This window comes from Crassostrea angulata, chromosome 1 (genome assembly GCF_025612915.1).
Source record: "Crassostrea angulata isolate pt1a10 chromosome 1, ASM2561291v2, whole genome shotgun sequence".
Taxonomy (NCBI): domain Eukaryota; kingdom Metazoa; phylum Mollusca; class Bivalvia; order Ostreida; family Ostreidae; genus Magallana; species Magallana angulata.
Window position 1 is genome coordinate 16,734,581 of NC_069111.1, and position 24,069 is coordinate 16,758,649.

At 34.1% G+C, this 24,069-nt stretch overlaps 2 protein-coding genes across 9 annotated transcripts in view; one reads left to right on the forward strand and one right to left on the reverse strand.

The window, feature by feature from the left end:
- LOC128168863 (fibrillin-1-like) overlaps positions 1 to 24,069 on the reverse strand; it is an 83,927-nt gene that overhangs the window by 34,549 nt on the left and 25,309 nt on the right. For 7 of the 8 annotated variants that reach the window (XM_052835053.1, XM_052835061.1, XM_052835035.1 and 4 more), the window contains 7 exons: positions 23,714 to 23,856; positions 3,304 to 3,461; positions 3,027 to 3,171; positions 2,446 to 2,641; positions 1,686 to 1,936; positions 1,057 to 1,285; positions 8 to 250 (listed from right to left, as the gene is read on the reverse strand). In XM_052835053.1, the coding sequence (XP_052691013.1) occupies positions 8 to 250; positions 1,057 to 1,285; positions 1,686 to 1,936; positions 2,446 to 2,641; positions 3,027 to 3,171; positions 3,304 to 3,461; positions 23,714 to 23,856 (1,365 nt within the window). Of the gene's footprint in view, positions 1 to 7; positions 251 to 1,056; positions 1,286 to 1,685; positions 1,937 to 2,445; positions 2,642 to 3,026; positions 3,172 to 3,303; positions 3,462 to 23,713; positions 23,857 to 24,069 lie in introns of those variants that run through there. The other variant, XM_052835068.1, reaches the window with a different exon arrangement.
- LOC128168910 (uncharacterized) lies at positions 3,470 to 16,005 on the forward strand. The gene has a single exon (XM_052835079.1). It carries the CDS (start codon positions 8,580 to 8,582, stop codon positions 10,617 to 10,619), a length of 2,040 nt encoding a protein of 679 aa, XP_052691039.1. The 5' UTR covers positions 3,470 to 8,579; the 3' UTR covers positions 10,620 to 16,005.

The window sequence follows — 24,069 nt, forward strand, 5'->3', positions numbered from 1 at the left end:
ACTGTACTTGTCTTGTCCCGAGACATTTCTATCTGTAATTTAGACCCCGTCTGGTCTTGTGCCACAAACGCACTGAATATGGTAGCATTGATACTGGTCCCGTTTGCTGTCGTTGCTAGGTCTGTTCTTGCCTGGAGGTCAAATTGTACTGAGTCTTTAGATATCTTTAACATTGTGTACTCTCCGTACCCATTGAACGTGTAGTTTTTGCCATCCAGTGTCACAATATGTGGATCACCGAAATTCAGTGCTAATTAAAATGTATAAAGCCATTGCATAAAAAATATAATGGAAAAGTTTTTATATTCATGTACAACCATATTAAATGCGATATATGACTAGTAACAAAATTCATTATATATCATTTCCAACCCCATTTTCAACATGTTCAGCAAAGGACTATGTGCGGTATGGTCAAATATCTGCCCCCCGAATTCAGCCAATTTTTATATAGTATAAAAATAAAATCTTCACAAATCATTGTAAAAGAGGATGCCTATAACTTTAATATTGATTTTAGTCATCATTGCAAATTTGCTGTTTATCTATGACGTCACTTAAATGACCTAATTCCCGCAATTTTGCAAAAAAATGAAAACATTTTTGGCTCCATGTTTTGCATTCGGAAGTATAGAGCACAGGTCTGCTCAAGTGCGATTTTAACATATGATTTTTGTCTGATAGTTATACACATTATATTAAAAATGGTACTTGAGCATGCCTGCGCTCGATGTTTCCCAGTCTAAAAACCATCAAAAAACCCCATATTTTGCTGAAAAACATCAATTTATCAAAATAATGCAATCTTCATGACGTCATTTCTACATTATGACGTCACAGTGGTGATAACCTTTTACACCTTTAGTTCCAATATGATTTAACTCTCTTTCATCTTATTTTTAAAGCTCTTTCTAAAACTTTGATTTTGGGGGCAAAAAATGCATAAAACCGCACATAGTCCTTTGTACATACTAGTATACACTTCAAACATAAACTAGACTGAATAAAAAAAGCTGATTATAAATCATATATTTTTGTAACATAACGGGTAAATACCAGGATTAAATGGAGATCGTAGGTAACAAAAGGGAATAGGGCGGACCTCATAAAACAAATTGCATTGTTTTGTCTTGATGCAGCATGCCTCTCGTGCCTTTAAGTCTTCTATGGTATACAGACGTGGCTCAAAAAACGGATTATATTGCAAAAGAGTTCCGGCGGATGGCAGGGAACGCTCTAAAGCACCCAGGTTATTAATAGACCCACGCAACCGATAACAGCATTCCTATGAAATTATAATGATAAAAGTCATTCTTATTAGGTTGCGTTGTGATGCAAACGGAGCATGTAACTCATGAGGATATATACAATTAAAATATTGAAATAGTTTAGAAAAAAACCTACTGAATTTTACTAACAAATTGATTGTAAGTATAAAGAGAAATAAACCTGTCATGAATAACTCATGGAAAGTACATTTATTACTTAATGGTTAATCATCATTTTCAAAGATAAAGCGTCATAAATTCATAATTAAGGTAGGCGAATGAAAACTGATTAATAACATTTTTTAAATGAATTTTAAAAATACTTGTACATACCGTAGTACTTTCAACAATCATTGATATTTGATTTATTTTTCATATTATTGTCAAAAGAAGCATTTTTGTGATTGATTAACATACCGTATTTCTTCCAACAATCATTGTAGCATAGCAAAGTACTTGATTGATCCTGTCAAATCTGCTTACGGCATAACGGGGGTCAAATCTTAGCAAGATGCTATTACATGGACATGGAATAGGATTTTGAACGGACTTTAATTGGCTGTGTATATTTTCCTCTTTATTTCTGGTGTACCAATCGAAACATTCCTTTTCATCTTTGTTTAGTGTAACACCAGTCGTCATTTTATATATCCAGAACCCATTACCTCCTAAAATGGACCATAAACAATTCGAAAAGATGTATAACAAGTAAACGTATAATTCACCTTTCACGTCTGATATCGAGTAATAGTTATCAAGTCAATAATATTATACACTGATTTGGCTGAAGTTTGCAAGGGACATGAAAAAAAAATGCTTGGCAAAAACAAAGTTAAATGGAACTTTAATCTCGGGTATTTTAAACAGTTCATTGGCAATATCTAGAGGTAACTGATTTTGATTCAAGATACTTAACATATGTGAATACATATTTTTCATGGTTTTTAATACTGCCATAAATAGAATATTCCATAAAAGAACGTTGGATATCAATCCTAATAAAAATGAACATTGTTCAAATTATGACCCTGTGACCAACGTATTTAAGAACTGTGATAGATTAGCTTACCAAATAAGCTAGTTTGAGTTTCAGTTCAATTAACCTTAAATGTGAAATACACTATCAGAACGTTAACACTTAGTATTTTTTATAATAACGACTACCATGTAATCTTACCTCTGTTGCCGGGATTTTCACTCATTTTGAAGGCCCTTTTTGTGTTCGAATATTGGTTTTTCACAGAAGTCCCTTTATATTGATAGCCAATAGTTATTTTCTTGTTTCCAATCGATTCTAGATTAACATCGATATAATTAAAGACAGTGAAAGTACTTTGCCCATCCGTGATCAAAAGCCACTGAAATGTTACAATCTGCAACACAATTTTGTATTTGACATTTTAGGAAATACATGTACAAATGCATACATGTTCTACAACAGTGTATGTAAATATACTCTGCATCATGCTTTAGTAGTAATATTAAACTGTAGTTTTAGGATTAGGTGTCGGTCTTACTTCATGTGATTCATAAATTTTGGAAAGTTGAAATAGAATATAAAAAGCTCATTTCTGTGAAAAAAGCGTCCAATGTTTTTAATTATAACTATCAGTAGGAGAATCGTTTGAAATACAAATTACTCAAATACGGTATTATGACACCACAAATATATGGCCATTCATTCAAGTTATATTATTATAAAATATCACGATGTTACTTCAAAAAAATTGAAAATCTAGAAAACAAAAATATTTTCACCTTCCCTGTTGCACCATGGAGAGTCACGTTAACCCATGTAGCCTTGACAAGCCACGTAGACTTGAAATCGGGAAAATCAGCGAACTGAATGCTTACTATCTTGCTTGCTTTATCCAGAAATAAATCGTTCTCCGCGTCAACTCCTCTGTTTACAATAATTAAAATATTTTTAACGAAACTTTAGTTGATAAAATACTTTCAGAGGTTAAAATAATGATAAAAATAATTAGTCAAGCAATCAGAATTTTAGAAAATCTGAGTTCTTGGAACACAGTACCTTTGATATGTCTGGTAGTAAATATAACCTTTGTCATCCTTTAAATCTGACCAAAATGGACATACAATGCGTTTATTTTTAAGTTTCGTAGCATCAATATCATGTATTGAAATGCTGTTGAACTCTTCTCCCAGTCCAATGACGCCATTAGATCCAATCTATAATAAAGAGTTCATAAAAAAAAAATATTTCCTCAGAAATTATGACATAAAATGTAAAGATATATATATGTATAGGTGTACTTTCACTCTTGTCCATTTATGCACAAACATTTGCTTAACTTTTTAATGTAAAAAAAACACTGAAAATGGTTATTGTTAACAGGCATCGATTTAATTGGTTTACAAGTTACAATACAACACCTCTCTCTCTCTCTCTACCTCTCTCGTTCTCTCTCTCTCTCTCTCTCTCTCTCTCTCTCTCTCTCTCTCTTGGTTTCGCTTCTCAATTCGGTTTTTAGACGGGGTCACGTGACCCCGTCTATTGGTTTACTGTCAGCCGAAGTCTCAAACCGGATGGCACGCGTTGAGCACATAAATTGAGTCTATGCGAAAGAAAATAGTGCAGATACTTTTCATGCATTTCTGTAAATATATATTATAAAAACACGCATTAAATCGTTTTAAGTCCTCTATGTGTAAACCGAATTCTATAAAGAAAATAAACAAATAGCTTTATTGATCAAAAATTCTTGCTCGGGTTAAATAGTTGTAGTGTTTTGTGGAATGGAGTTACGTAACTAAATGCACAAAGCCGTCAAAGATTCAGTTGGTGGACGAGCTCATAAAATCAATAGAAGAGGTTGAATGTTGAATCAAAAGTAAAGTTCCCAAACGCAATGTGCCATTTTTGAAAAGTTGTGAATTTTAATACCGAACCTCATGCACGAGCCGAGGTTAAAATACACAGATGTCCTACATATTAAATAGGTGTTCCTTTGGCTTCCAGTCAACACGCGTTATGACTGCTGTTCATCTCTAAAAAAAAACAATACATTGTAAGCAAATCTATATAGATTATACATTTTGGGTGACCAATAGATTAATTGATATATACAATCTTATCGATTGAAGAACCAAGTTTAATGTTAATGTTCATGTTGTCCTGCTTAGTTGGACTATCCAATAATGTAATTTGTTTTAATGTTATGAGACATTTTCTATACTTTATAACGGATAAAACCAGTCATATTCATGATTTAAAAGAATTCTTTATCAATATCTTAATGCCTCTCATCAGAAACTCTGCTGATCTTTCTCTCATTGATAAATATCTCGCACAAATATTAGACCTATGAACTCAGAGATAACGCATGGTTATTATGTTTTTATCGTAGTTTTAAAATCTGATTTACAAATCCTTTATCGTAGCTCCTCGAAAAATTTAAAATTAACTCGCTTTCGAAATTAAGTTCATTTTTCCAAGACACACATTAAATTGTGCGTTTAATAAAAGAGAGTGAATTGAAAGGACAAAGATCCCTGAAATGACAATGTCCTACAACATTTGTTAATTTTACTGTTAAAAGCGTTAACTTTGCATATTTTAGAAATTTTAAAATCAAATAAATCTGAATTAATAGCTAAAATTAACAATTTACAATTATCATATATAACAGCCAATCAGGAAAGGTCTACCCCAAAATATGACGTGATTCATTCACTTTTGGTCTCCATTTTCTAGTTTTATCGATTTGAAATTAGATGACTGAATTCAGAGTATGATTTTTAATGAAATTTCAGAAACGGTTGTATCGTGATTCGTGTAAATGATGCAAGAGTTTACACAAAAAATTAGTAAGTGGCGAACGAATTTACCTATTAATTTTATATGAATCGCTGCAAGAAAATCATGACAGATAAGAAGGTATAAAAAATCTAAATGGCTACCGCGAAAAACTTTTTTTATTGTTATAGTACTTGGAATAATCTTATTGTAAAAAAGAAATATTTCTAACGTCATATGCCTGTGTTTGTTATCGGTATACCATAATATATATCGGTTATCTGTGTATACTAATGTTAACTTTGTTCGGTAATTCAACAGTTTGAGAGTTTTCGGAGCTCTCATAAACCTTGTATAACAAATACCGTCCGACTTATAGATTTTCCCTTTGATCACAAAATAAATAAATATAACGATTTCAATTATATACCTAAATATAGTTGTTTTGATTTTCCCGGTTAGTTGTAGTTTTTTAAAAATTTTCTTGGGGTCTTATTTTACATAATATACCATTGTGTCAATTTTCTACAATTATGAACAACAGTCCCGGTCGGGATTTAGCAAAATTATGACAAAGAATCAGGCAATTGCAAAAAGCCGAACTTTAGCATACTACATGTAGATTGAAACAACTAATTCAAACTTCTAATTTTTGGAACATGATGGAGGAAAACGTGAACAATTACAAATTCAAACTTTCAAGACCCCACCTTTCATTACTCTCAGTACTTTGATTTTATATGACTTGACTCTTCAGTCTTAAATGCGAATTTTTCTTAGTGTAATCTACAGGTTTTGACAGTTAAGCAGCTACACACATATTTATATGGGTCAAAAGCCCATTGACTGAAAAGGAAATTTCCGGCTATTATCTGTAAACTTATATTATGTGGGCGCCAGATGTAACAAACATATACATGTATATGATCATATCATATTGAATCTGCTTGGAATTGAATGTAGGTAAATTAGCTTACCAAGTTAACACTCCTCCAATTGACCCAATGGGTTAACACAGTAACATGGGCTAGGCACTGATAGGAATGTTATCTAAAACCTTTGCCGCTCTAATTAGTTTATTTTTTTAATACGAGGTGCAAAATTATTAAGTATGGAAATGCATTTATAACGGCTCATTGACAACTAGTGTATAATTACGGCACATCAAGTCTGCCATGTATGTTATTTACATGGGTCAATCGAGTTATGTTGTCTGAGCATCATTAATTTTACATGTTGCACAGTGTGAGGCAAGACTCTTTAGAACATGTCAGGAAGTCTGTTTATTTATTTAAAATGGTTGCCTATAGAATGTTGATGATCTTGCATCTGTGCTTGATCTTGACTTATGATCATATTTTGTGCGGCAGCGAGTTAATTTATTGAAACTTCTTGAATCCTTGTCTTTGTGCTGGGAGTCAGGAAGTCTGCTTATTTATTTAATATGGTTGCCTGAAGAATTTTATGATCTTGCATATGTGCTTGATCTGGATTTATGATCTTACCTTGTATGGCAACAGGTTTATCCATAAATTAGCCTTCCAGATTGTTTTGGGGGGTCAGGAAGTATGACAAATTTAATTATTGAGCCAATATTACCTGCCATGTCTATCTTGTATGACTTATAATTTTTGTGTTAAATATTACTGACAATGGCTGGTTAAAAATAAATTGGCAAGAACAGATTAATTATGAGATATAGAGTTGGGCTTCTTGCACTCTATGTATAATAAAATTCTGGGTTGCTTATTGTCTTGTCAATACACCATCTACACCATCTATGCACTTATTGTAGAACATAATAGTCCAGTCATTCTATGGTTATACCTCAAACTAATTGCAACAGAAATGTTTATTGTGGAATTCGTGAGAAATATAACGTATAAAAAACATATCAAAAATCGAGAAAAATCGAAATAGGGGAAAGTCGTTAATTTTGGCCCCCAAAAAATCTAAATTTTACTTCAAATATTATGGATAGATATGGCGCATGACGATATGGGAGACAACTCGTAATGGTCAACTGCAGACGACGCATCTACTAGGTTCCATCCTTTTCATTCTGGTAAGTTAATATTAAACTTATATATAAAAGTTTTATACGTATTTAACATTCTTAAGAGTTAAGGCTACCATGCAAGGTATTTTGGATGTTTTTAAAAGGCGTAGATACACTGGAAACGTCAAAATGTAGTACGCGGCAGAAAATAGCTCATTTCGGTTTGCCGAGGTTTCTAAACCAGAAATCACATACAAAACAGCTCTGCTTTTTATATTTGGACTACAGTATATACATTACATACATTAAATAGTCCCGTAAAAAGGGAATTTTATTCTTATTGCCAGGAGTTGCTGACGAAAAAAAACAACTATGGAACGCCGATAGTGCCAAAAAGGTTATAATCTAACCAAATTGAATTCATGGTAATTATTAATCAACTAACAGAGGGAAATTAATATTAAACAAAAATACCATTATACAATTCAATTGAGAACAGATAATACATCGGAATAATTTATTGGTTATAAGTCAACATATATATCTTTTTTAATATTGTATTCAAAACAAATCTTATATGATAAAAATAATATGAAAGCAAAATCAAAATAATTGAATCTCATCTTAATGGTTTGATCTTCTTTTTTTTAGGTAATGATGGATGCTTGTGTTTTTTGTCGGGTGTCTCTAAAAAATGGTGAAGAAATAACACAACTAAGAGAAAAAGGATGTAACACAGTTAATAGGACCAGTCAAACCAGAAATGATACAATCGTCACAACTCCAGGACAAAAAGTCCATCAGAAATGTCGACGTGATTACATTAATGCTAACTCAATCAAGAAGGACATGCGAGAAAAGGATGTATCGATAACCGAGCCAACTCGTGACTTACGATCTACTACTTCTGATTTTGAGTTCCAGAAGACTGTTTATTTTGTGGATATTTTGCAAAATTTTCAGAGAGCAAAAGGGGAATCGACGTGTTTCCTGTCAGGACAACAGATTTTTCTAACACCCTTAGAAACATCTGCAAAGAAAGAAATGATGAATGGTCCGAAATCGTTTTGAGGAGGCTCAACATTGCACCATCAGATTTGCACGCGGCAGACGCAATATACCACCAAACATGTAGTGTTAATTTTAGAACTGGTAAGCAAATCCCCGTCTCGAAGCAAGCAAACAAAGAGGTCAAACGAACGACACCAGGACGACCAAAAGAAGATTCATTAGAGAAAGCTTCCCTGCAAATAGTTAAACAATTAGAAGAAACAAAAGACGAACTTGCATCCGTAAGCGATCTTGTTCAGGCTATGGAAGACATTTGTGGAGATAAGGCGTATAGTGTGGTGCACATGAAAAAGAGACTGCAAACTTATTTTGAATCCAATATCATCATCACGGAAGTAAACGGAAAGCCGAATATAGTCACATTCAGAAGAACAGCATCATCTATACTGAACGAATTTTACAGAAGACCATCATCTAAGAGTCCAGAGAGGAAAAGCTATCGATGATAGAAACAGCAGCTAAATAAATAAAAGCTGATATCATGAGTCTCAAAGATTCAAAAGCTGTGTATCCGTCTTCTGTTGATATAAACTCAGAGCAAAACATTAGATTTGTCCCAGATTCGTTACAAACATTACTACGTGCATTATTTATAGGTCAAAACGACTCTTCTGTTAAAGTTGCATCTGTTGGTCAAGCTATTATTCAGGCTTCCCGACCAAGAACACTTATTGCACCGCTAAAAATTGCCCTCAGTGTACAAATGCACCATCACTTTGGATCAAGATTTTTATTGGACACTTTGAACACTCTTGGTTTCGCTTCTTCCTACACAGAGATTCAACGATTTGAACTGAATGCTGCTGCTGCTGCTCATGACAGAACCAACACACAGTTTGGGAATGGCACTTTCGTTCAGTACATAGCTGATAACGTAGACCATAATCTGAGAACTTTAGATGGTCATGGAACATTTCATGGTATGGGCATGATTGCAGCTGTCACTCCGGGATTCAGACTTGACAAAGCTGTCCCTAGGCTGTCTCCCACACTAAAGGAAGTCTTTGACCTAGCAAATATTAACATAGAATATTATAAAATACAATCTAAACAATCGTTACAGGCAGAGTTCGCAACCATGAATTATGAGCCAAATATGATCGATACAACCTGGAAGTTAGACCTTCTGTCCAGAGTATGCTGGCCTTTGACATGCAACCGACCCAGTTGGTCAGCAATTATGCACAAAGTGATGGACGGTGACTACCAAGGAAAATCATCTGTTGTTTTTTTGCCAATGATAGACATGAATCCTAGTGATCCCACATGTATAAATTCAACACTTAACTTCATAGGCAAGCACGCAAAGGCTCAACATTGTGTACCTATTTTGACATTTGATCAACCCCTCTATTGGAAGGCAATGAACATAATTAAAGATGAACCATTGAACAGTCCTTTAAAGTCAGTTATCTTGAGACTTGGAGGCTTTCATTTAGAAATGAGTTTTGTAGGCGGCATTGGTCACTTGATGGAAGGATCAGGAATTACTGAGCTACTTGAAACAGTGTATGCACCAAATGCAGTAACTCATATGACTAGCGGAAAGGCTATTGCACGAGCAGTAAGCGCACATTTTTTGATAGATACAGCTCTCACGTCAATAATCTTGTCACACATATACGGCATACCACTTCCAGATGAAATCGAAAATGAGACTGGTACCAATGATATTAATCCAGCAAATTACATAAATACCGACAATACCGATATTAACGCCGAGGATGAGTTGCATGAAACAGATGCGATGTTGGATGAACTACTGAAAGTGGACATATCCGTCGAAAAAGCTTGCGACAGTGTTTTAATAGATCAAATTAAATATAGGATAGATAACTTTCGGGAGTCACACAAAAGTTTTCGTACTTCACAATTATGGTTCCAATATATGGATATGATAGATATTCTCCATAGATTCATCAAAGCTGAAAGGACTGGTAACTGGGAACTACATTTACAAACAGTCAAGGACATGCTTCCGTATTTTGAAGCTTCGGGACACAATCTGTATGTCAAATCATCACGGGTATACTTACAACAAATGGACAACTTGAAAACAACCCATCCCGAAGTATTAGCTTTTCTACAATCAGGCCATCATGTTATAAGGAGGAGTGATAAATTCTTGGCAGGTCTCTCTTCTGATTTGGTCATAGAACAGGTTTTAATGAGAAGCTTAAAGACGACAGGCGGTATGACTCGAGGAAGAGGTATGTCAGAAGGTCAGCGAGCCCAATGGATTTTATCTATACCAGACTGCGCGGAAATGAACAATGCTTTGTTTACTGGAGTCAATTATGGAACAAGTGACCAACATAAAGAAGGTGGGGAGTCAAGGAGATCTAGAGACTGTCAGGATTTGAAAACATGTTTATCGTTTCTTATTAGCAGAAGTCCTTTTGTAGAGGAAACGAGTTTGCGAAACATAGAAACAGGGGTCTCGGCGGACAAATTTGTCAATGTTTATAATTCGAAGGAATTAGGCATTAAAATACTGAAGTCCATGGACGGAAAAAAATAGATGAATTTTCATTTAAAAGGAAAGAACAGGCCACTATCTTAAGTGCAAAATCGGCTATCAAAGTTGATGATGATGTCATTATTGTTGATTCACAGCTTCTCTTCCAGCGCTTTCTTGCTGCATCAAATGGCATATATGAAGATCAGTCCGAAATATTCACCTATGAACTCAAACGAGTAGTCATCCCAGCTCAATGTTTGATCCAAATGGTCTCATGCGAAAAGTCTAGTCTTGCAGATGCTATTTGGGGAAAGGGCGATTGTTGCGCATTTGAAATGAGCGAAAACGACGAAACTCAGTATGTTATTGATGGCGGCTCTCTTCTCCATCGTTTTCACTGGCAAAGCGGACTTTCTTTCGGTGAAATTTGTCAAAGGTACATTGACAGCGTAGAACAGAAATACAGTAAAGCTATAGTTGTATTTGATGGATATGCTTCCGGTCCAGATACTAAAGATGCCACTCACCAGCGGCGCACCAAAGGAATCATAGGCACAAAAGTTTCATTCACAGATAGAACTCCTTTCAAATCTAAAAAAAGACATGTTTCTAGCAAACATTGAGAATAACGCAAAGGATGATGTTATTTCTGCTGGTGAAAACATTATTTCCTCTTTATATAATGGTGCTCCATATGAAGGACTGAATGTTCTTCGCTACAGGAAGTTTGCTGCAAGAGTATTGACAAACAAAACATGCGTTCAAATTCATCCTTTGCCGCCAACATCAAATGCGGCTTCATTTCATAGCCAGAGGGCTTATCTTCAAATGAAAATGTGGATGAACAAGGACAATCTAAATCCGTGTGAATGGGGTTGGAAAGTCGCTAATGGAAACCTTGTTCCAGTTAAGTGTACAATGGACGCAGCTCCCTCTAAATTGCTGAACATTATCCAATGCAATTGTAAGACAAACTGTGACACTAAAAGATGTACTTGTAGAAAAAACGGACTTGAATGTTCAGTAGTTTGTGGCGAATGTAAAGGAACTGGTTGTACAAATTCGAGCAAAACAGTTGACATGGACGATTAAGTGACAATCAACTTCTAAAGATTTATGTAGAATACGCAAAAACATAATAAGCATAATTAAGGGGTTTCGGTAAAACATTTCCATGGTTTTGTTATCATATAAAGTAAATATTTTGGTTTTAAAAAAAGTATCATACCGGTCAATCGTTTTTTATTGTTGTTATAAGATCTATTGAATTTACGAATTGGTCATTATTTGATCCATCTAAACACTTAACATATATATATAATTAATTTGAAGACTCATGATATAATTTAATTTTTATTAAGAAAACATAAATTCCCAGTTTTTATAAAAAATAATAACATTTTCACCCAAAACTATCACTTTCTATACTTCAAAAATCATCATAGTTTAATTTTTTTATCATTTTATAAGATCTATTGACTTGATTAAAAATTATGTACGTTTCTATTTTCATTTTTTAGTTACAACAAATTTCCAGTTTTCGGCGATTTTTCATCAAAATCCAAAGTTTTCACCCAAAATTTTCAATTTCCTGAACTTTGCAGTTCATCAACGTTGAAATAAATCATAACTGTAATAAGATCTATTGACTTTCTTAAAAATTTAGTCCGTTGCTATTTTTGTTTTTTAGTCACGGCAAATTTCCAGTTTTCGGCGATTTTTCATCAAAATCCAAGGTTTTCACCCAAAATTAACAATTTCCCTTCATCCAAACATTCACGATTTTTTTTATGTTCAACAGTTCACCTAAACCAGCTTGGAAAACTAGAAGAACATTCTGTTGCAATTAGTTTGAGGTTTGGTCATATTTTGGCTAGAATGACTGGACTATAATGCCACCAAAGAAAAGAAAATCCTCATCTCCTAAACCCACTCCACCAGCAAAGACATCAAAGAGATCCACTCGTCATGCTTCTACAATAACCAGTAGTCAGACCATTGCAGATCCGAGTATGTCCATACAACCTGTTAGCCAAATCAATACAGATTTGAATCCAACCACACAACCAGTAAGCAGTGCCAGCAACCCACTCATCGACTATGACCAGTTGGCAGCACCCATCGTCAGGCAACAACAGCAAGCAATGCCGTCTACAAGCAACCCCCCTATTGCTGATACACAACTGCAGGCTTCATCGAGTAGCAATAGTTCTATTGATTTGAATAATGCTAATCTACTCAACAACCTTCAACAGCTATTTTCAGGTGAGTCGGTGGCAGATATAGGTTCTAAAACTTACTCTCCTCATCCTGTCCCATTCACAGTTGCAGATGACATACCTCTTGGGTCAACTGTTCCGGTTCGTGTCAAAAACAAAATTTGGAATGATCAATTCATTGATCTTAAATGTTTGCTACCAAATTTCAAACAAGAAGATTTATCGATCAAAATAGAGAATAATTCAATTCAATTTAATTCTCAGCCCTTCAAACAGTCAATTATGTCTTTACATCAATAAACTTCAGCATTTCTGATATTCATGTCCATATACACAGAAAAGTTGCCCCAAGAATCTGCCAATCTGCTAAAATACTGCTTCACAGTTAGGGAAATCGGGAGCTCCAATGGTGACAATGCCTGGAGATATTACGACGAGAACTTCCGTAAGCTGCGTCAGTCACATAAGGTACCTTGGCAAGTCCCCATTACAGAGTACATGGTCAAAGCTTCCACTCTCACTCATTCCTTTCGTCCCTCGTCATACACCCAGTATAGTGCAAGATCACCACGACTCTTTTGCTTTAGCCACAACAATGGTAAAAAGTGCAAAAACTCACCATGCAATTTCAAGCACATATGCCAGCTATGCAATGGCCAGCACCCAAAAATCAACTGCAACCGGGACAAGTCAGATAGACACAAGGCAAACTCCAAGATTTTCAGTTCCAACAACAATAAAGCATGATGTTTTGCTTCAGGAATTGCAAGGTTATGACAAAAGTTTGGTAACATTTCTGGTTGATGGTTTAAAATTTGGATTTAGGCTTGGGTGCTCTGAATTTCATTCAAATTCTGCTAAGAAAAATCATTCATCGGTAAGAAATAGTCCAATGGTGGTCAGAAAAAAGTTAGACAAAGAATTAGGTCTCCATCGCATTTCTGGTCCTTATACTTCTAAACCATTTGATAACCTTATCTGCTCTCCATTGGGGGTTGTTCCAAAAAAGTCACAGGGAGAATTTAGAATAGTCCATGATCTATCCTTTCCAGAAGGTAACTCAGTTAATGAACACATTCCTCGAGATAAGGCAGTTGTCCAGTATGAATCTATTGAAAATGTGATCCAGCTAATTAAGAAATTTGGGGTAGGAGCACTAATGGCAAAGCTAGATATTGAAGATGAGTACAGAAACATTCCCATTCACCCCTTAGATTATCACTTCTTGGGTTTTGAGTGAAACGATCAGTATTACTTCGACAAATGTTTACCTATGGGGGCTAGTTCAGCATGTCAGTTATTTGAAAAATTAAGCACATCTTTGCCGTTGATTTATGTTGAATAAATACAAGGCCTCGGGTATGTCTCCTCTAATTGATGATTTCTTTTTCATAGGACCACCGTCATCTCAAAAATATCTCTCTGACGTAAATAACTTTGAGAAATTATGTCAAAGACTTGGAGTACCCCTTAAGCAATTTAAAACTATTCTCCCGACAACTTGTATCTATGGAATAGAAGTATACTCATGACATATGATAAGCAGATTACCAGAGGATAAACTTGTCAACTTGAGACAACTCCTTGCAAAGACGGTACATAGAAGAAAAGTTCATTTGAAGGAATTACAGTCTTTAATCGGCTTACTCAACTTTGCTTGCCAAGTAGTCACCCCTCGCCGCGCATTTCTTGGACGCCTTTTAGATTTAACGTGTCATGTGTCTGACCCATTTGAGGAAATAGACTTTACATCTGAGGAGCGGACAGATATAAAAGCATGGCAATTGTTTTTAGATGATTTTAATGGCAAATCTATCTTTCATCAAGATGAATGGCAGTCTTCACATAAGCTACATATGTACACTGGTGCTTCGGGTTCCATGTGTTATGCAGCAGTCTATGGGTCAAAATGGTTTGTTGAATCGTGGTTAGATATACGTGCAAATTATCACATTTCCACCAAGGAGCTTTTCCCTATTGTCCTGTTAATAGAAATTTGGGGCACACATCTCTCTAATAAAAAAATTCTCTTCTTTCCGATAATTTAGCAGTTGTTCAAGTAGTTAATAAACAATCATGCAAAGACAAAACGTTGATGAAGCTTGTACGTCGATTAGTAGTAACAGCGATGAAAAACAACATCTTATTCAAATCAAAACACATTCCTGGGAAGCAAAATGTACTTGCGGATTACCTTTCCCGTTTTAAATTCCAGGAAGCCAAGAAGATTGCCCCATAGTTGGACTCGACGCCAACAGTAGTGCCAAACGAACTGATCTACATTTAAGTCAGTCAAGCCAACAGCTCCTTCAGGCATCCTTGTCCCCATCTTCGAAACAACTGTACCTCAGAAGTTGGACTCAACTACACAAATTCTGTGTTTCTAATAACCTACCTTTCTCCTTTCCCTTTTCAGTAATCATTATTTGTAACTTCGTAGGTGACTTATTTACACAAGGCTTAGGCCTAGCCACGTTTCGGCTATAAGTTATGTCCATAAATTGTATAATGTTTTCAACCCAACCTATTCCTTCATAGTTAGAAAAATTCTTAAGGGTTCACACAATCTTTCAAAATCTGTTGACACCAGACTCCCAATTACAAAATCTATTCTTATCAAATTGCTCTCTGCATTACAACATACAGTCCAAGAACATGACGTAAGAGTTTTATTGTCAGCTGTTTTTCTTCTTGCCTTCCATGCCTTCATGCGGCAAGGCGAATTGGTTCCCCGGAACATCTCTTTTTACGCCAAAGTTATACAAAGACAAGATGTTCAGTTTTTGGATGATAATGCAGTGCAGATTATCCTGAGGCATGCCAAAAACTTTGCCAACAGTCAACCAATAGTATTAACACTGTCTGCAAATGCCCTCAACCACAACTTTTGTCCAGTCCAAGCCTTGAAAACATTCACTACTGAATTTAAACATAGTTCTGGCCCACTATTTACATTTAAATCAGGGCGTCCAGTTCCTCACAGTTTTGTGACAGCCCAATTCAATCATGCTATATCATTCATTAGCTTGGAGACATCACAGTATGCAGGGCATAGTTTTCGTATTGGTGCTGCAACAGAGGCTGCAAAGAGTGGTTTGGACGAAAATGTCATTCAGCAACTTGGTCGTTGGCATTCCAGTGCGATCAAGCGCTACATTAGAATTAATTCCTTTCAATTTTAATACCTTGTTAGGCTATTATCATTACATATACTAGTAATCATTAAACCTTTTCTGCCACCGACTCATACTGGTAAGGGTTTAGCATTTGGCTGCCCCCTCAGTAACAAGTCATACCTAGTTATATATATATATATATATATATATATATATATATATATATATATATATATATATATATATATATATATATATGGTTTATTTTTAATCTACCTAGTAGATATGACAACAAGCAACTGCTCATGCAATCACTGTTTTAGGTAGCAATTTTGTATTCAGGTGTTAGATATGCACATTTGCAACATTGAAAAGAGTTCAGAATTTGTCTGCTCTACTTATTCTATATTTAGTCCTAACTTTAACATATCTAATTATACTGGTACAGGGAATTATATGTGTGTAGTTTAGAATATTTGAAATGAGCGTAGAATTTGTCCGCTTTATTCTTGTAAAGGTAGTCATGACAACATCATACTTGTACATGGATTTTTTTTTATGTGCAGTTAGAACATTAAAATGAGTTGAGAATGTGTCTCTAGATTACATGTAATTACATGTTCATGGCCTCATCATACTTGTATAAGGAGTTATATGTGTGCAGTTGAGAACATTGAAATGAGTTTATAATTTGTCTACTCTAATTTATGTATACATAGTCATAGCATCATCATACTAATGCATGGTTTATGCAATCTTTCTGAACTTGCCGGGTGATTAATTCTAATTCTTCAGAGTTTCTTCTAGTCACGTTGAACATATCATAATGGTGTAAACCTCCAAGGGTTGTGTGATATGCTAATGTTTTAATGTTTTCATGAGTGAAATTCACTTGTTATTTTTTTTTATTCATTGCAGCCAGGGATGGGGTAATGGTAATTTGTAATAGTAATTGAGTGTAATTAATTACAAATTTTGATGTAATTGGAAGTAATGTGTAATGGGCCATATTTTCAATTACATGTAATGGTAATTTAATTAATTACTTTTAAAAAAAGGCATGTAATTCCAATTACTTTTCAATTACTTTCAATTACACACTGATGGACATATAAACATTAAGCTGTCCACTACCCATTTTCCCCCACACAATGGTACATTAGGTCAAGTTCGAAGAGTAGTTACAAAGCATTGAACTATTATTATATATATCATACTAAATATTTTTCAAAATGGATTTTTTCAATGATTCAATATTTAATGATAAGTTTCCCAAATGTATTTGATGATTTGTTTGATCTCTTTTTTCTTACAAATACTTATTTCCCTTCTTATTAGAATAATTAGTGTGTCAATTATCATTGAGTTAGTTTAAAACATCATTGTTTAATTTACAAACAAAATCAGTGTTATCGAAATTATATAAACTATCAAGTCATGCTTTGTAATTGATAGCCTAAAATACACAGAGCTAAAATGTATGGCTTCAAATGGGTTTAAGTTTTTGATGCCTAACATATCCACAGGGTATGTTCCCTTATTGCAAACATTTTGATAATTAGGTAGAGAACAACAGGTGTGAATTATGTTTTGATAACAATTATAGTCTGTCCTCTACCCGAGATTAACATGTACTTCGGCATTATATTTACAAAAGAAAAAAAAATAGTGTATAAAAATGCAAAGGAGAAAGTTTTTATATAATAATTTTGCATGCAAGAAATACTTTATTTGACATGGTAGGTGTAGGTTAAGGGATATGACTTTTAAATGTTTATTGAATGTCAGGGTGTATGGGACACCTCCTTATTGTGACTACCAGTACCTGCGTTTTAAAATAATCAATAAAAACCAAATATATATTTTTCTTTCCAAAAATTGTAACTAATTATCAGAATAGTTAGCAAATTCTCAAACAGTGAAATTATTTTGATTATGAGGAAATTTTATTCATTTTATAGATATACCTCCTTAAATGTTTATGTGTTGTATATAAATCATGGTTTTAGTAAGTTTTGATGAAAATGTAATTTGTAATTTAATTAATTACATCTGCAAAGTAATTGTAATTTAATTAATTACATTTGAAAACTCTTGTAATGGTAATGGTAATTTAATTGAAGAATTTAAGCAAGTAATTGTAATTTAATTAATTACTTTCCATTGTAATTGACCCCATCCCTGATTGCAGCATATTGTTTTATCTAGTCATGAACAACATGATAAGATATAATACCTTTACCAAGTTGCTAAAGATTTATTGATTTTATCATATGGTTACGCATAATGTCAATTTTTTTATTTTTTATTTTTTGTTCAGCTAATAGCTTTTATTTTCCTTAATCACATGTTTTTGGTAGAATTACCTTTTCCTTGGGTGGCGCTGCATGCGTCATGCAAGCATGTAGCATGCCTTGTGGCCTTTTTTATTATCGCCACCTTCTTGTTGCAAACAATGTTATATTCATTATATAATAATAACTGGGATAAGCACTAATTGCAATTTAACATTTCTAGGCTTAAATCCTTAATTTATCATAAGACCTTATCCCAGTCATTACATTAGCTAATATGGTAATTGCAATTCTACATTTAATGTGCTTTAGTTATAATTCTGTCATTTATTTGGTCAATAAATGACAAAATCACTCATTGGGTAGTCAGGTTTTTTCTTCTGGAATTCATGCAACAAGAACAAGCTGGGGAAAAGGCATTCAACATTGTACTGCTTTTAGAATTCTCAGTATGAAAAAGTTGTGAATATAAAATTTTTTTTATATAAAAGTCTGAACAAAACTCGAAATTTTGGAAATGCAGATTTTAATGAATTAAATGAATTTTTAATAGGTCAGATAAGGTATATTATAAGACATAACAGATCGTAGGTGGAAGAAAGACATATCTGACTTGCACAGAGTCCATCAAAGATACAACAAAATCTGGCCGACCTGTTACTGTAACAGGCAAAGCACGTGTTTCAATAATTTGAAGATGATCGCAGATACACGTTTCGAGACTGTGCTAAAGCTGTAGGCACATCACTAACGCAGGTTTATTTCATTTTGAAGCGTATTTTGACTGTACAAAATATTTCTGCCAGATAGATATCGCATATATTGAAACATAACCAAAAAAGGGTACAGGTACAAACATATATAAAATTACTAAATCCACCTCAAAGACAATTTGAAAATATTGTTCTTGGTGACTATAAGCACGAATTTACTTTTTCGATAAGAAAAACTGGAAACAAAATATGGTTAACTAAACAGGGTAGAAGGCCTGTAGGTGCCAACAAACCCACAATCCACAAACACAAATAAGGTTCTTATATGGAACGCCATAGCTGCCTTAAGGTCAATTTCATATTATATGAATTGGTATATCTTTTATATCCAATAGTAATATCATTATATGCAGTGGTAACATCATTATATGCAGTGGTAACATCATTATATACAGTGGTAACATCATTATATACTGTGATTTCGCCATTATATTCAGGGGTAAAATCTTTATATGAAGTGGTAACATCATTACGTTATGTCGTAAGATCATAATGTGCAGTGGTTTATTCATTATATGCTATGAATAAATCTTTATATGATATGATAAACTCATTTCATACAGAGCTAAACTCACAATGAACTATTGTTCAATCGTTATGTTATATGGTACACTCTTTATGTGCAGTTGCAAACTCCTTTTATGCAGTGCAACTTCTTGACATTAGGTGATAAGTTCATTATATGTAGTACTAACATCATGTTATGGTGTATTAAAACCATTATGTATGGTGGTAAAACCTTTATGTATTGTGGTGAAAGCTTCACATGCAACTGTAAATCCTTTATATGATGTGACAATTTCATTATATTATGAGGTCAGTTCTTTACATGATGCGATCATTTCATTATATGGAGTGGTAACTTCTTTATATGCAGTCGTAACTCTTTATGATGAGGTTGTAAACTGGTTCTCGCTGAAAAGTTTTAATGGGGAGGAGGTCCAGTTTTATTTTGAAAAAGATGCCGCGTTCATTGTGACGATGCACATTTCCTGGTCAACTTGTCGTTTGTTTTGAAGAGAGAGAGAGAGAGAGAGAGAGAGAGAGAGAGAGAGAGAGAGAGAGAGAGAGTTAATAGTTAGTTTCTCTGTTCTTGATACATCGATGTGTGATAAATCGAATGAATTTTTAGTAGAGTACGCGTTTAATTTTAAAAGTAAAACAAAGGACTAAGTGCGGTTTTATGCAATTTTTGCCCCCCAAAATCAAAGTTTTAGAAAGAGCTTTAAAATAAGGTGAAAGATAGTTAAAATCATATTGGAAATAAAGGTGTAAAAGGTTATCATCACAGTGACGTCATAATGTAGAAATGACGTCATGAATATTGCATTATTTTGATAAATTGATGTTTTGTAGCAAAATATGGGTGTTTTCCGATGGTTTTTCGACTGGGAAACATCGAGCGCAGGCTTGCTCAAGTACCATTTTTTAGTATAATATGTATAACTATCTGAAGAAAAACATATGTTAAAATCGCACTTGAGCAGACCTGCGCTCTATACTTCCGAATGCAAAATATAGATCAAAAATGAGAATATCTTCATTTGTTAGCAAATTTGCGGGAATTAGGTCATTTAAGTGACGTCATAGATAAACAGCGAGTGAGCAATGATGACTAAAATCAAGATTAAAGTTATAGGCATCTTCTATACAATGATTTGTGAAGATTTCATTTTCATACGATACTATTTAAAAATTGGTTGAAATCGGGGGCAGATATTTGACCATACCGCACATTGTCCTTTCAAAAGATGATTGTACTTTGTGTAGAAATTTAATACCCCCCCCCCCTGCTTCTAGATCCGCGCATACAGTTAGGTAGATCACTTTATGTATTTTGATATTAACATAAAACAATTTGATTTCTACTTGCTATCGTGTTTAAAATATACATGTAATTCTTCGGAGCTTACTTAATTAATCTAATTCTGTGTATTCAAAAACGTTGAAATTGAGTTACTTTGTTCTTGATTGTTATTTAAAATAATTTTAATACCATCCATATAAACCGTGGCGCTTGGAACAAACTTATCCGTATTTTGCTGATTCATAAATTTTTGCACGGCTTGCTTTTAACGATGTCGAACACTATGTACATATATTTTGAAAACGACATATTTTACAAAAAGATACATTAAATTTATCGATTAATGCGTTACTTTGTTTTAAAACCCCTCGTTCCGCAGCAAATGATTACAAAATATGTTTATAATGTGAACAAAGTCGGTAACGTTGAAGAAAATCAGCACATATGTAAAATATTACAATGACAAGCGTTTTGAAACTTATTTATCCGGACATTAATTATTTTCAAAACCATCGGAATAGGGGTATCACCTTTTCGTGCGATCAAAAATTAATTTTAGAAATACCAAGCAGTTAGTCTCGGTGATTATTCGGCCATCCTGCGTAACCACTCGGCTATACTGAAATTTGCGAAGATTTAAAACACCATTTTTTAACTTCGGAGGTTTTTTTTTCACGAAGTATAATTGTTAAAAATATGCCTCTTTGAAACAAAAATCGGATATGCCATAAATTAAACCAGTCACATTTTTCAGTGTAACCATTTTACAATTTGTTTAATGCATGGGGGTCTTGAACGGGGCTGGGGTGGGTCGCGGGGAGGACCCCGCCCCAGAAAAATTCAAATTTCTTAAATTCCCATGAAATTACCAAAAATTTGCCTCGAACCCACATCCCCCACTCCTTCGGCAAACTTCAGTATTCATATTGCAACCCCCCCCCCCCCCCCGGAATTTTTTTTCTGAATCCGCGTATAAAATGGTTTTATAAAAATGATATGAAGATATCTGCAACAGCTTAATGGAAAATAGCACAGGAACTGCAACACATTCTTTGTAGGATTTAAAATACAAAAAAACATGCCCGGTGAGCTTAAAATTTATACAGTGGATGAAACAACCATTTAAAGAGGTTAACACCAACCAATTTCTTTATTATTTCTTAAAAATCAAATTAATTTAAAAGAAAATGAAAACGAATTTTTATATATGTCTATGAATAAAAATCTGTCTTTTCCTTTTGTGTTGGAGGCATTGATCAGCGAGGAGCAGCACCTACCTAGTACATTGAAACAAAGGTCTTTTGACTTTGATTGCTTGATTTTTTGTACTTTCTTTCACTTTTAAATTAAAAGCATGCTCTATAATAATACATTCGATTTTTCACACAAAATGGGTTCAATGATTGATATTATGATATCGATGTTAAAGGACAGATAAACTCTCTTAGTCTCTCCCTCTCTCTTTCTCTCTCTTCCAAACAAACGACAAGTTGACCAGGAAATGTACATCGTCACAATGTACGCGGCATCTTTTTCAAAAAAAAACTGGACCTCTTCCCCATTAAAACTTTTCAGCGAGAACCAGTTTACAACCTCATCATAAAGAGTTACGACTGCATATAAAGAAGTTACCACTCCATATAATGAAATGATCGCATCATGTAAAGAACTGACCTCATAATATAATGACTCAACAACGGCACTTTATGAAATTGTCACATCATATAAAGGATTTACAGTTGCATGTGAAGCTTTCACCACAATACATAAAGGTTTTACCACCATACATAAGGGTTTTAATACACCATAACATGATGTTAGTACTGCATATAATGAACTTATCACCTAATGTCAAGAAGCTGCACTGCATAAAAGGAGTTTGCAACTGCACAGAAAGAGTGTACCATATAACATAACGATTGAACAATAGTTCATTATGAGTTTAGCTCTGTATGAAATGAGTTTATCATATCATATAAAGATTTATTCATAGCATATAATGAATAAACCACTGCACATTATGATCTTACGACATAACGTAATGATGTTACCACTTCATATAAAGATTTTACCCCTGAATATAATGGCGAAATCACAGTATATAATGATGTTACCACTGCATATAATGATGTTACCACTGCATATAATGATATTACTATTGCATATAAATGAAATACCAATTCATATAATATGAAATTGACCTTAAGGCAGGTATGGCGTTCCATATTCTTAATTGCATTTTCTTTAAATGTGATAGCATAGTCTTACAAACTCCGGGGCTGAAGAGCAATGGTGTTACAGGTCGGTATTACTTAGATGTTATACTTAAAAAGCTCAAAATTATTATCATAAACGACACCTTGGGTTAGGATTAAAGCAAGTACGTCTACTTCTGATAATGCTCTATCAGATACATTTGAGCTTGTGAAGCAGTTATTTTTAAAGTCGGGGAGGGTTACCTTCTTGCCACACCCACCATACTCTTCAAATCTAGCCCCATGCCTTTTTTTTCAAAAACTTGAACAGTTCTTATCTTGTCGCCGTTTCAAGTCCCTACAAAGCCTTGGTTCAGCCATCAGTCAGAGTTTAGAAGATCCATCTTAATCAGCGTACCGTGGCGCATTTCAGAAATTGATTCAAAGTATAGAATAATGTAGTGTATTTCAAACTGCGGAGAATACTTTGAAGAGATTGGATTTTTATTTCACTATTTGAGTAGAATGCTTTTGAGATTTCGCAAAATACACAATCCTTGTATACAAAGTTATCACTATGCACCAAGTTTTTATAAATTTGTCGACTACAAAGTTCGATCTTTTACCCTTGATCTTCAAGATCTTTCATAAGGGATTTTCAAAAGGCACCTTTTTAAAACACAATAACGTTTTAGCCGTGTAGGCTGATGGTTGTTTATTGGGGTCTCTTAAGGAATCATAAAGTCTTACTCGAACAAAGGTGAATCCCCCTTCTAAGCCATCTCCAGCATAGATCGTTATCGGAGATTTAAGAGTTGCACTTGTTTTGTCATCTCCTCTCAGCAGTTCGTCTTTTTGTCCAAAAGGCAAATACGAATAACCCTCTCTATCACCTGTTTTTTAATTCAATTAACAAACAATGTGTATTATTTGGTAACTAATCTAAATAAAAACAAGAGGCCCATGAGCCACATCGCCCACCTGAGGAATAATAGGTATGATAAAGTCAGCTTAATGGAGTCACAATACAAACAATCTGGAAAATGTACAATAATACATGTAGATCCTGTATAAATAAAATCCATTTTCCCCCTTGGAACTCGGAT

Bases quoted from the DNA above. Each gene is read 5' to 3' on its own strand.
- LOC128168910 (XM_052835079.1), top strand. From the start codon at position 8,580: ATGAGTCTCAAAGATTCAAAAGCTGTGTATCCGTCTTCTGTTGATATA.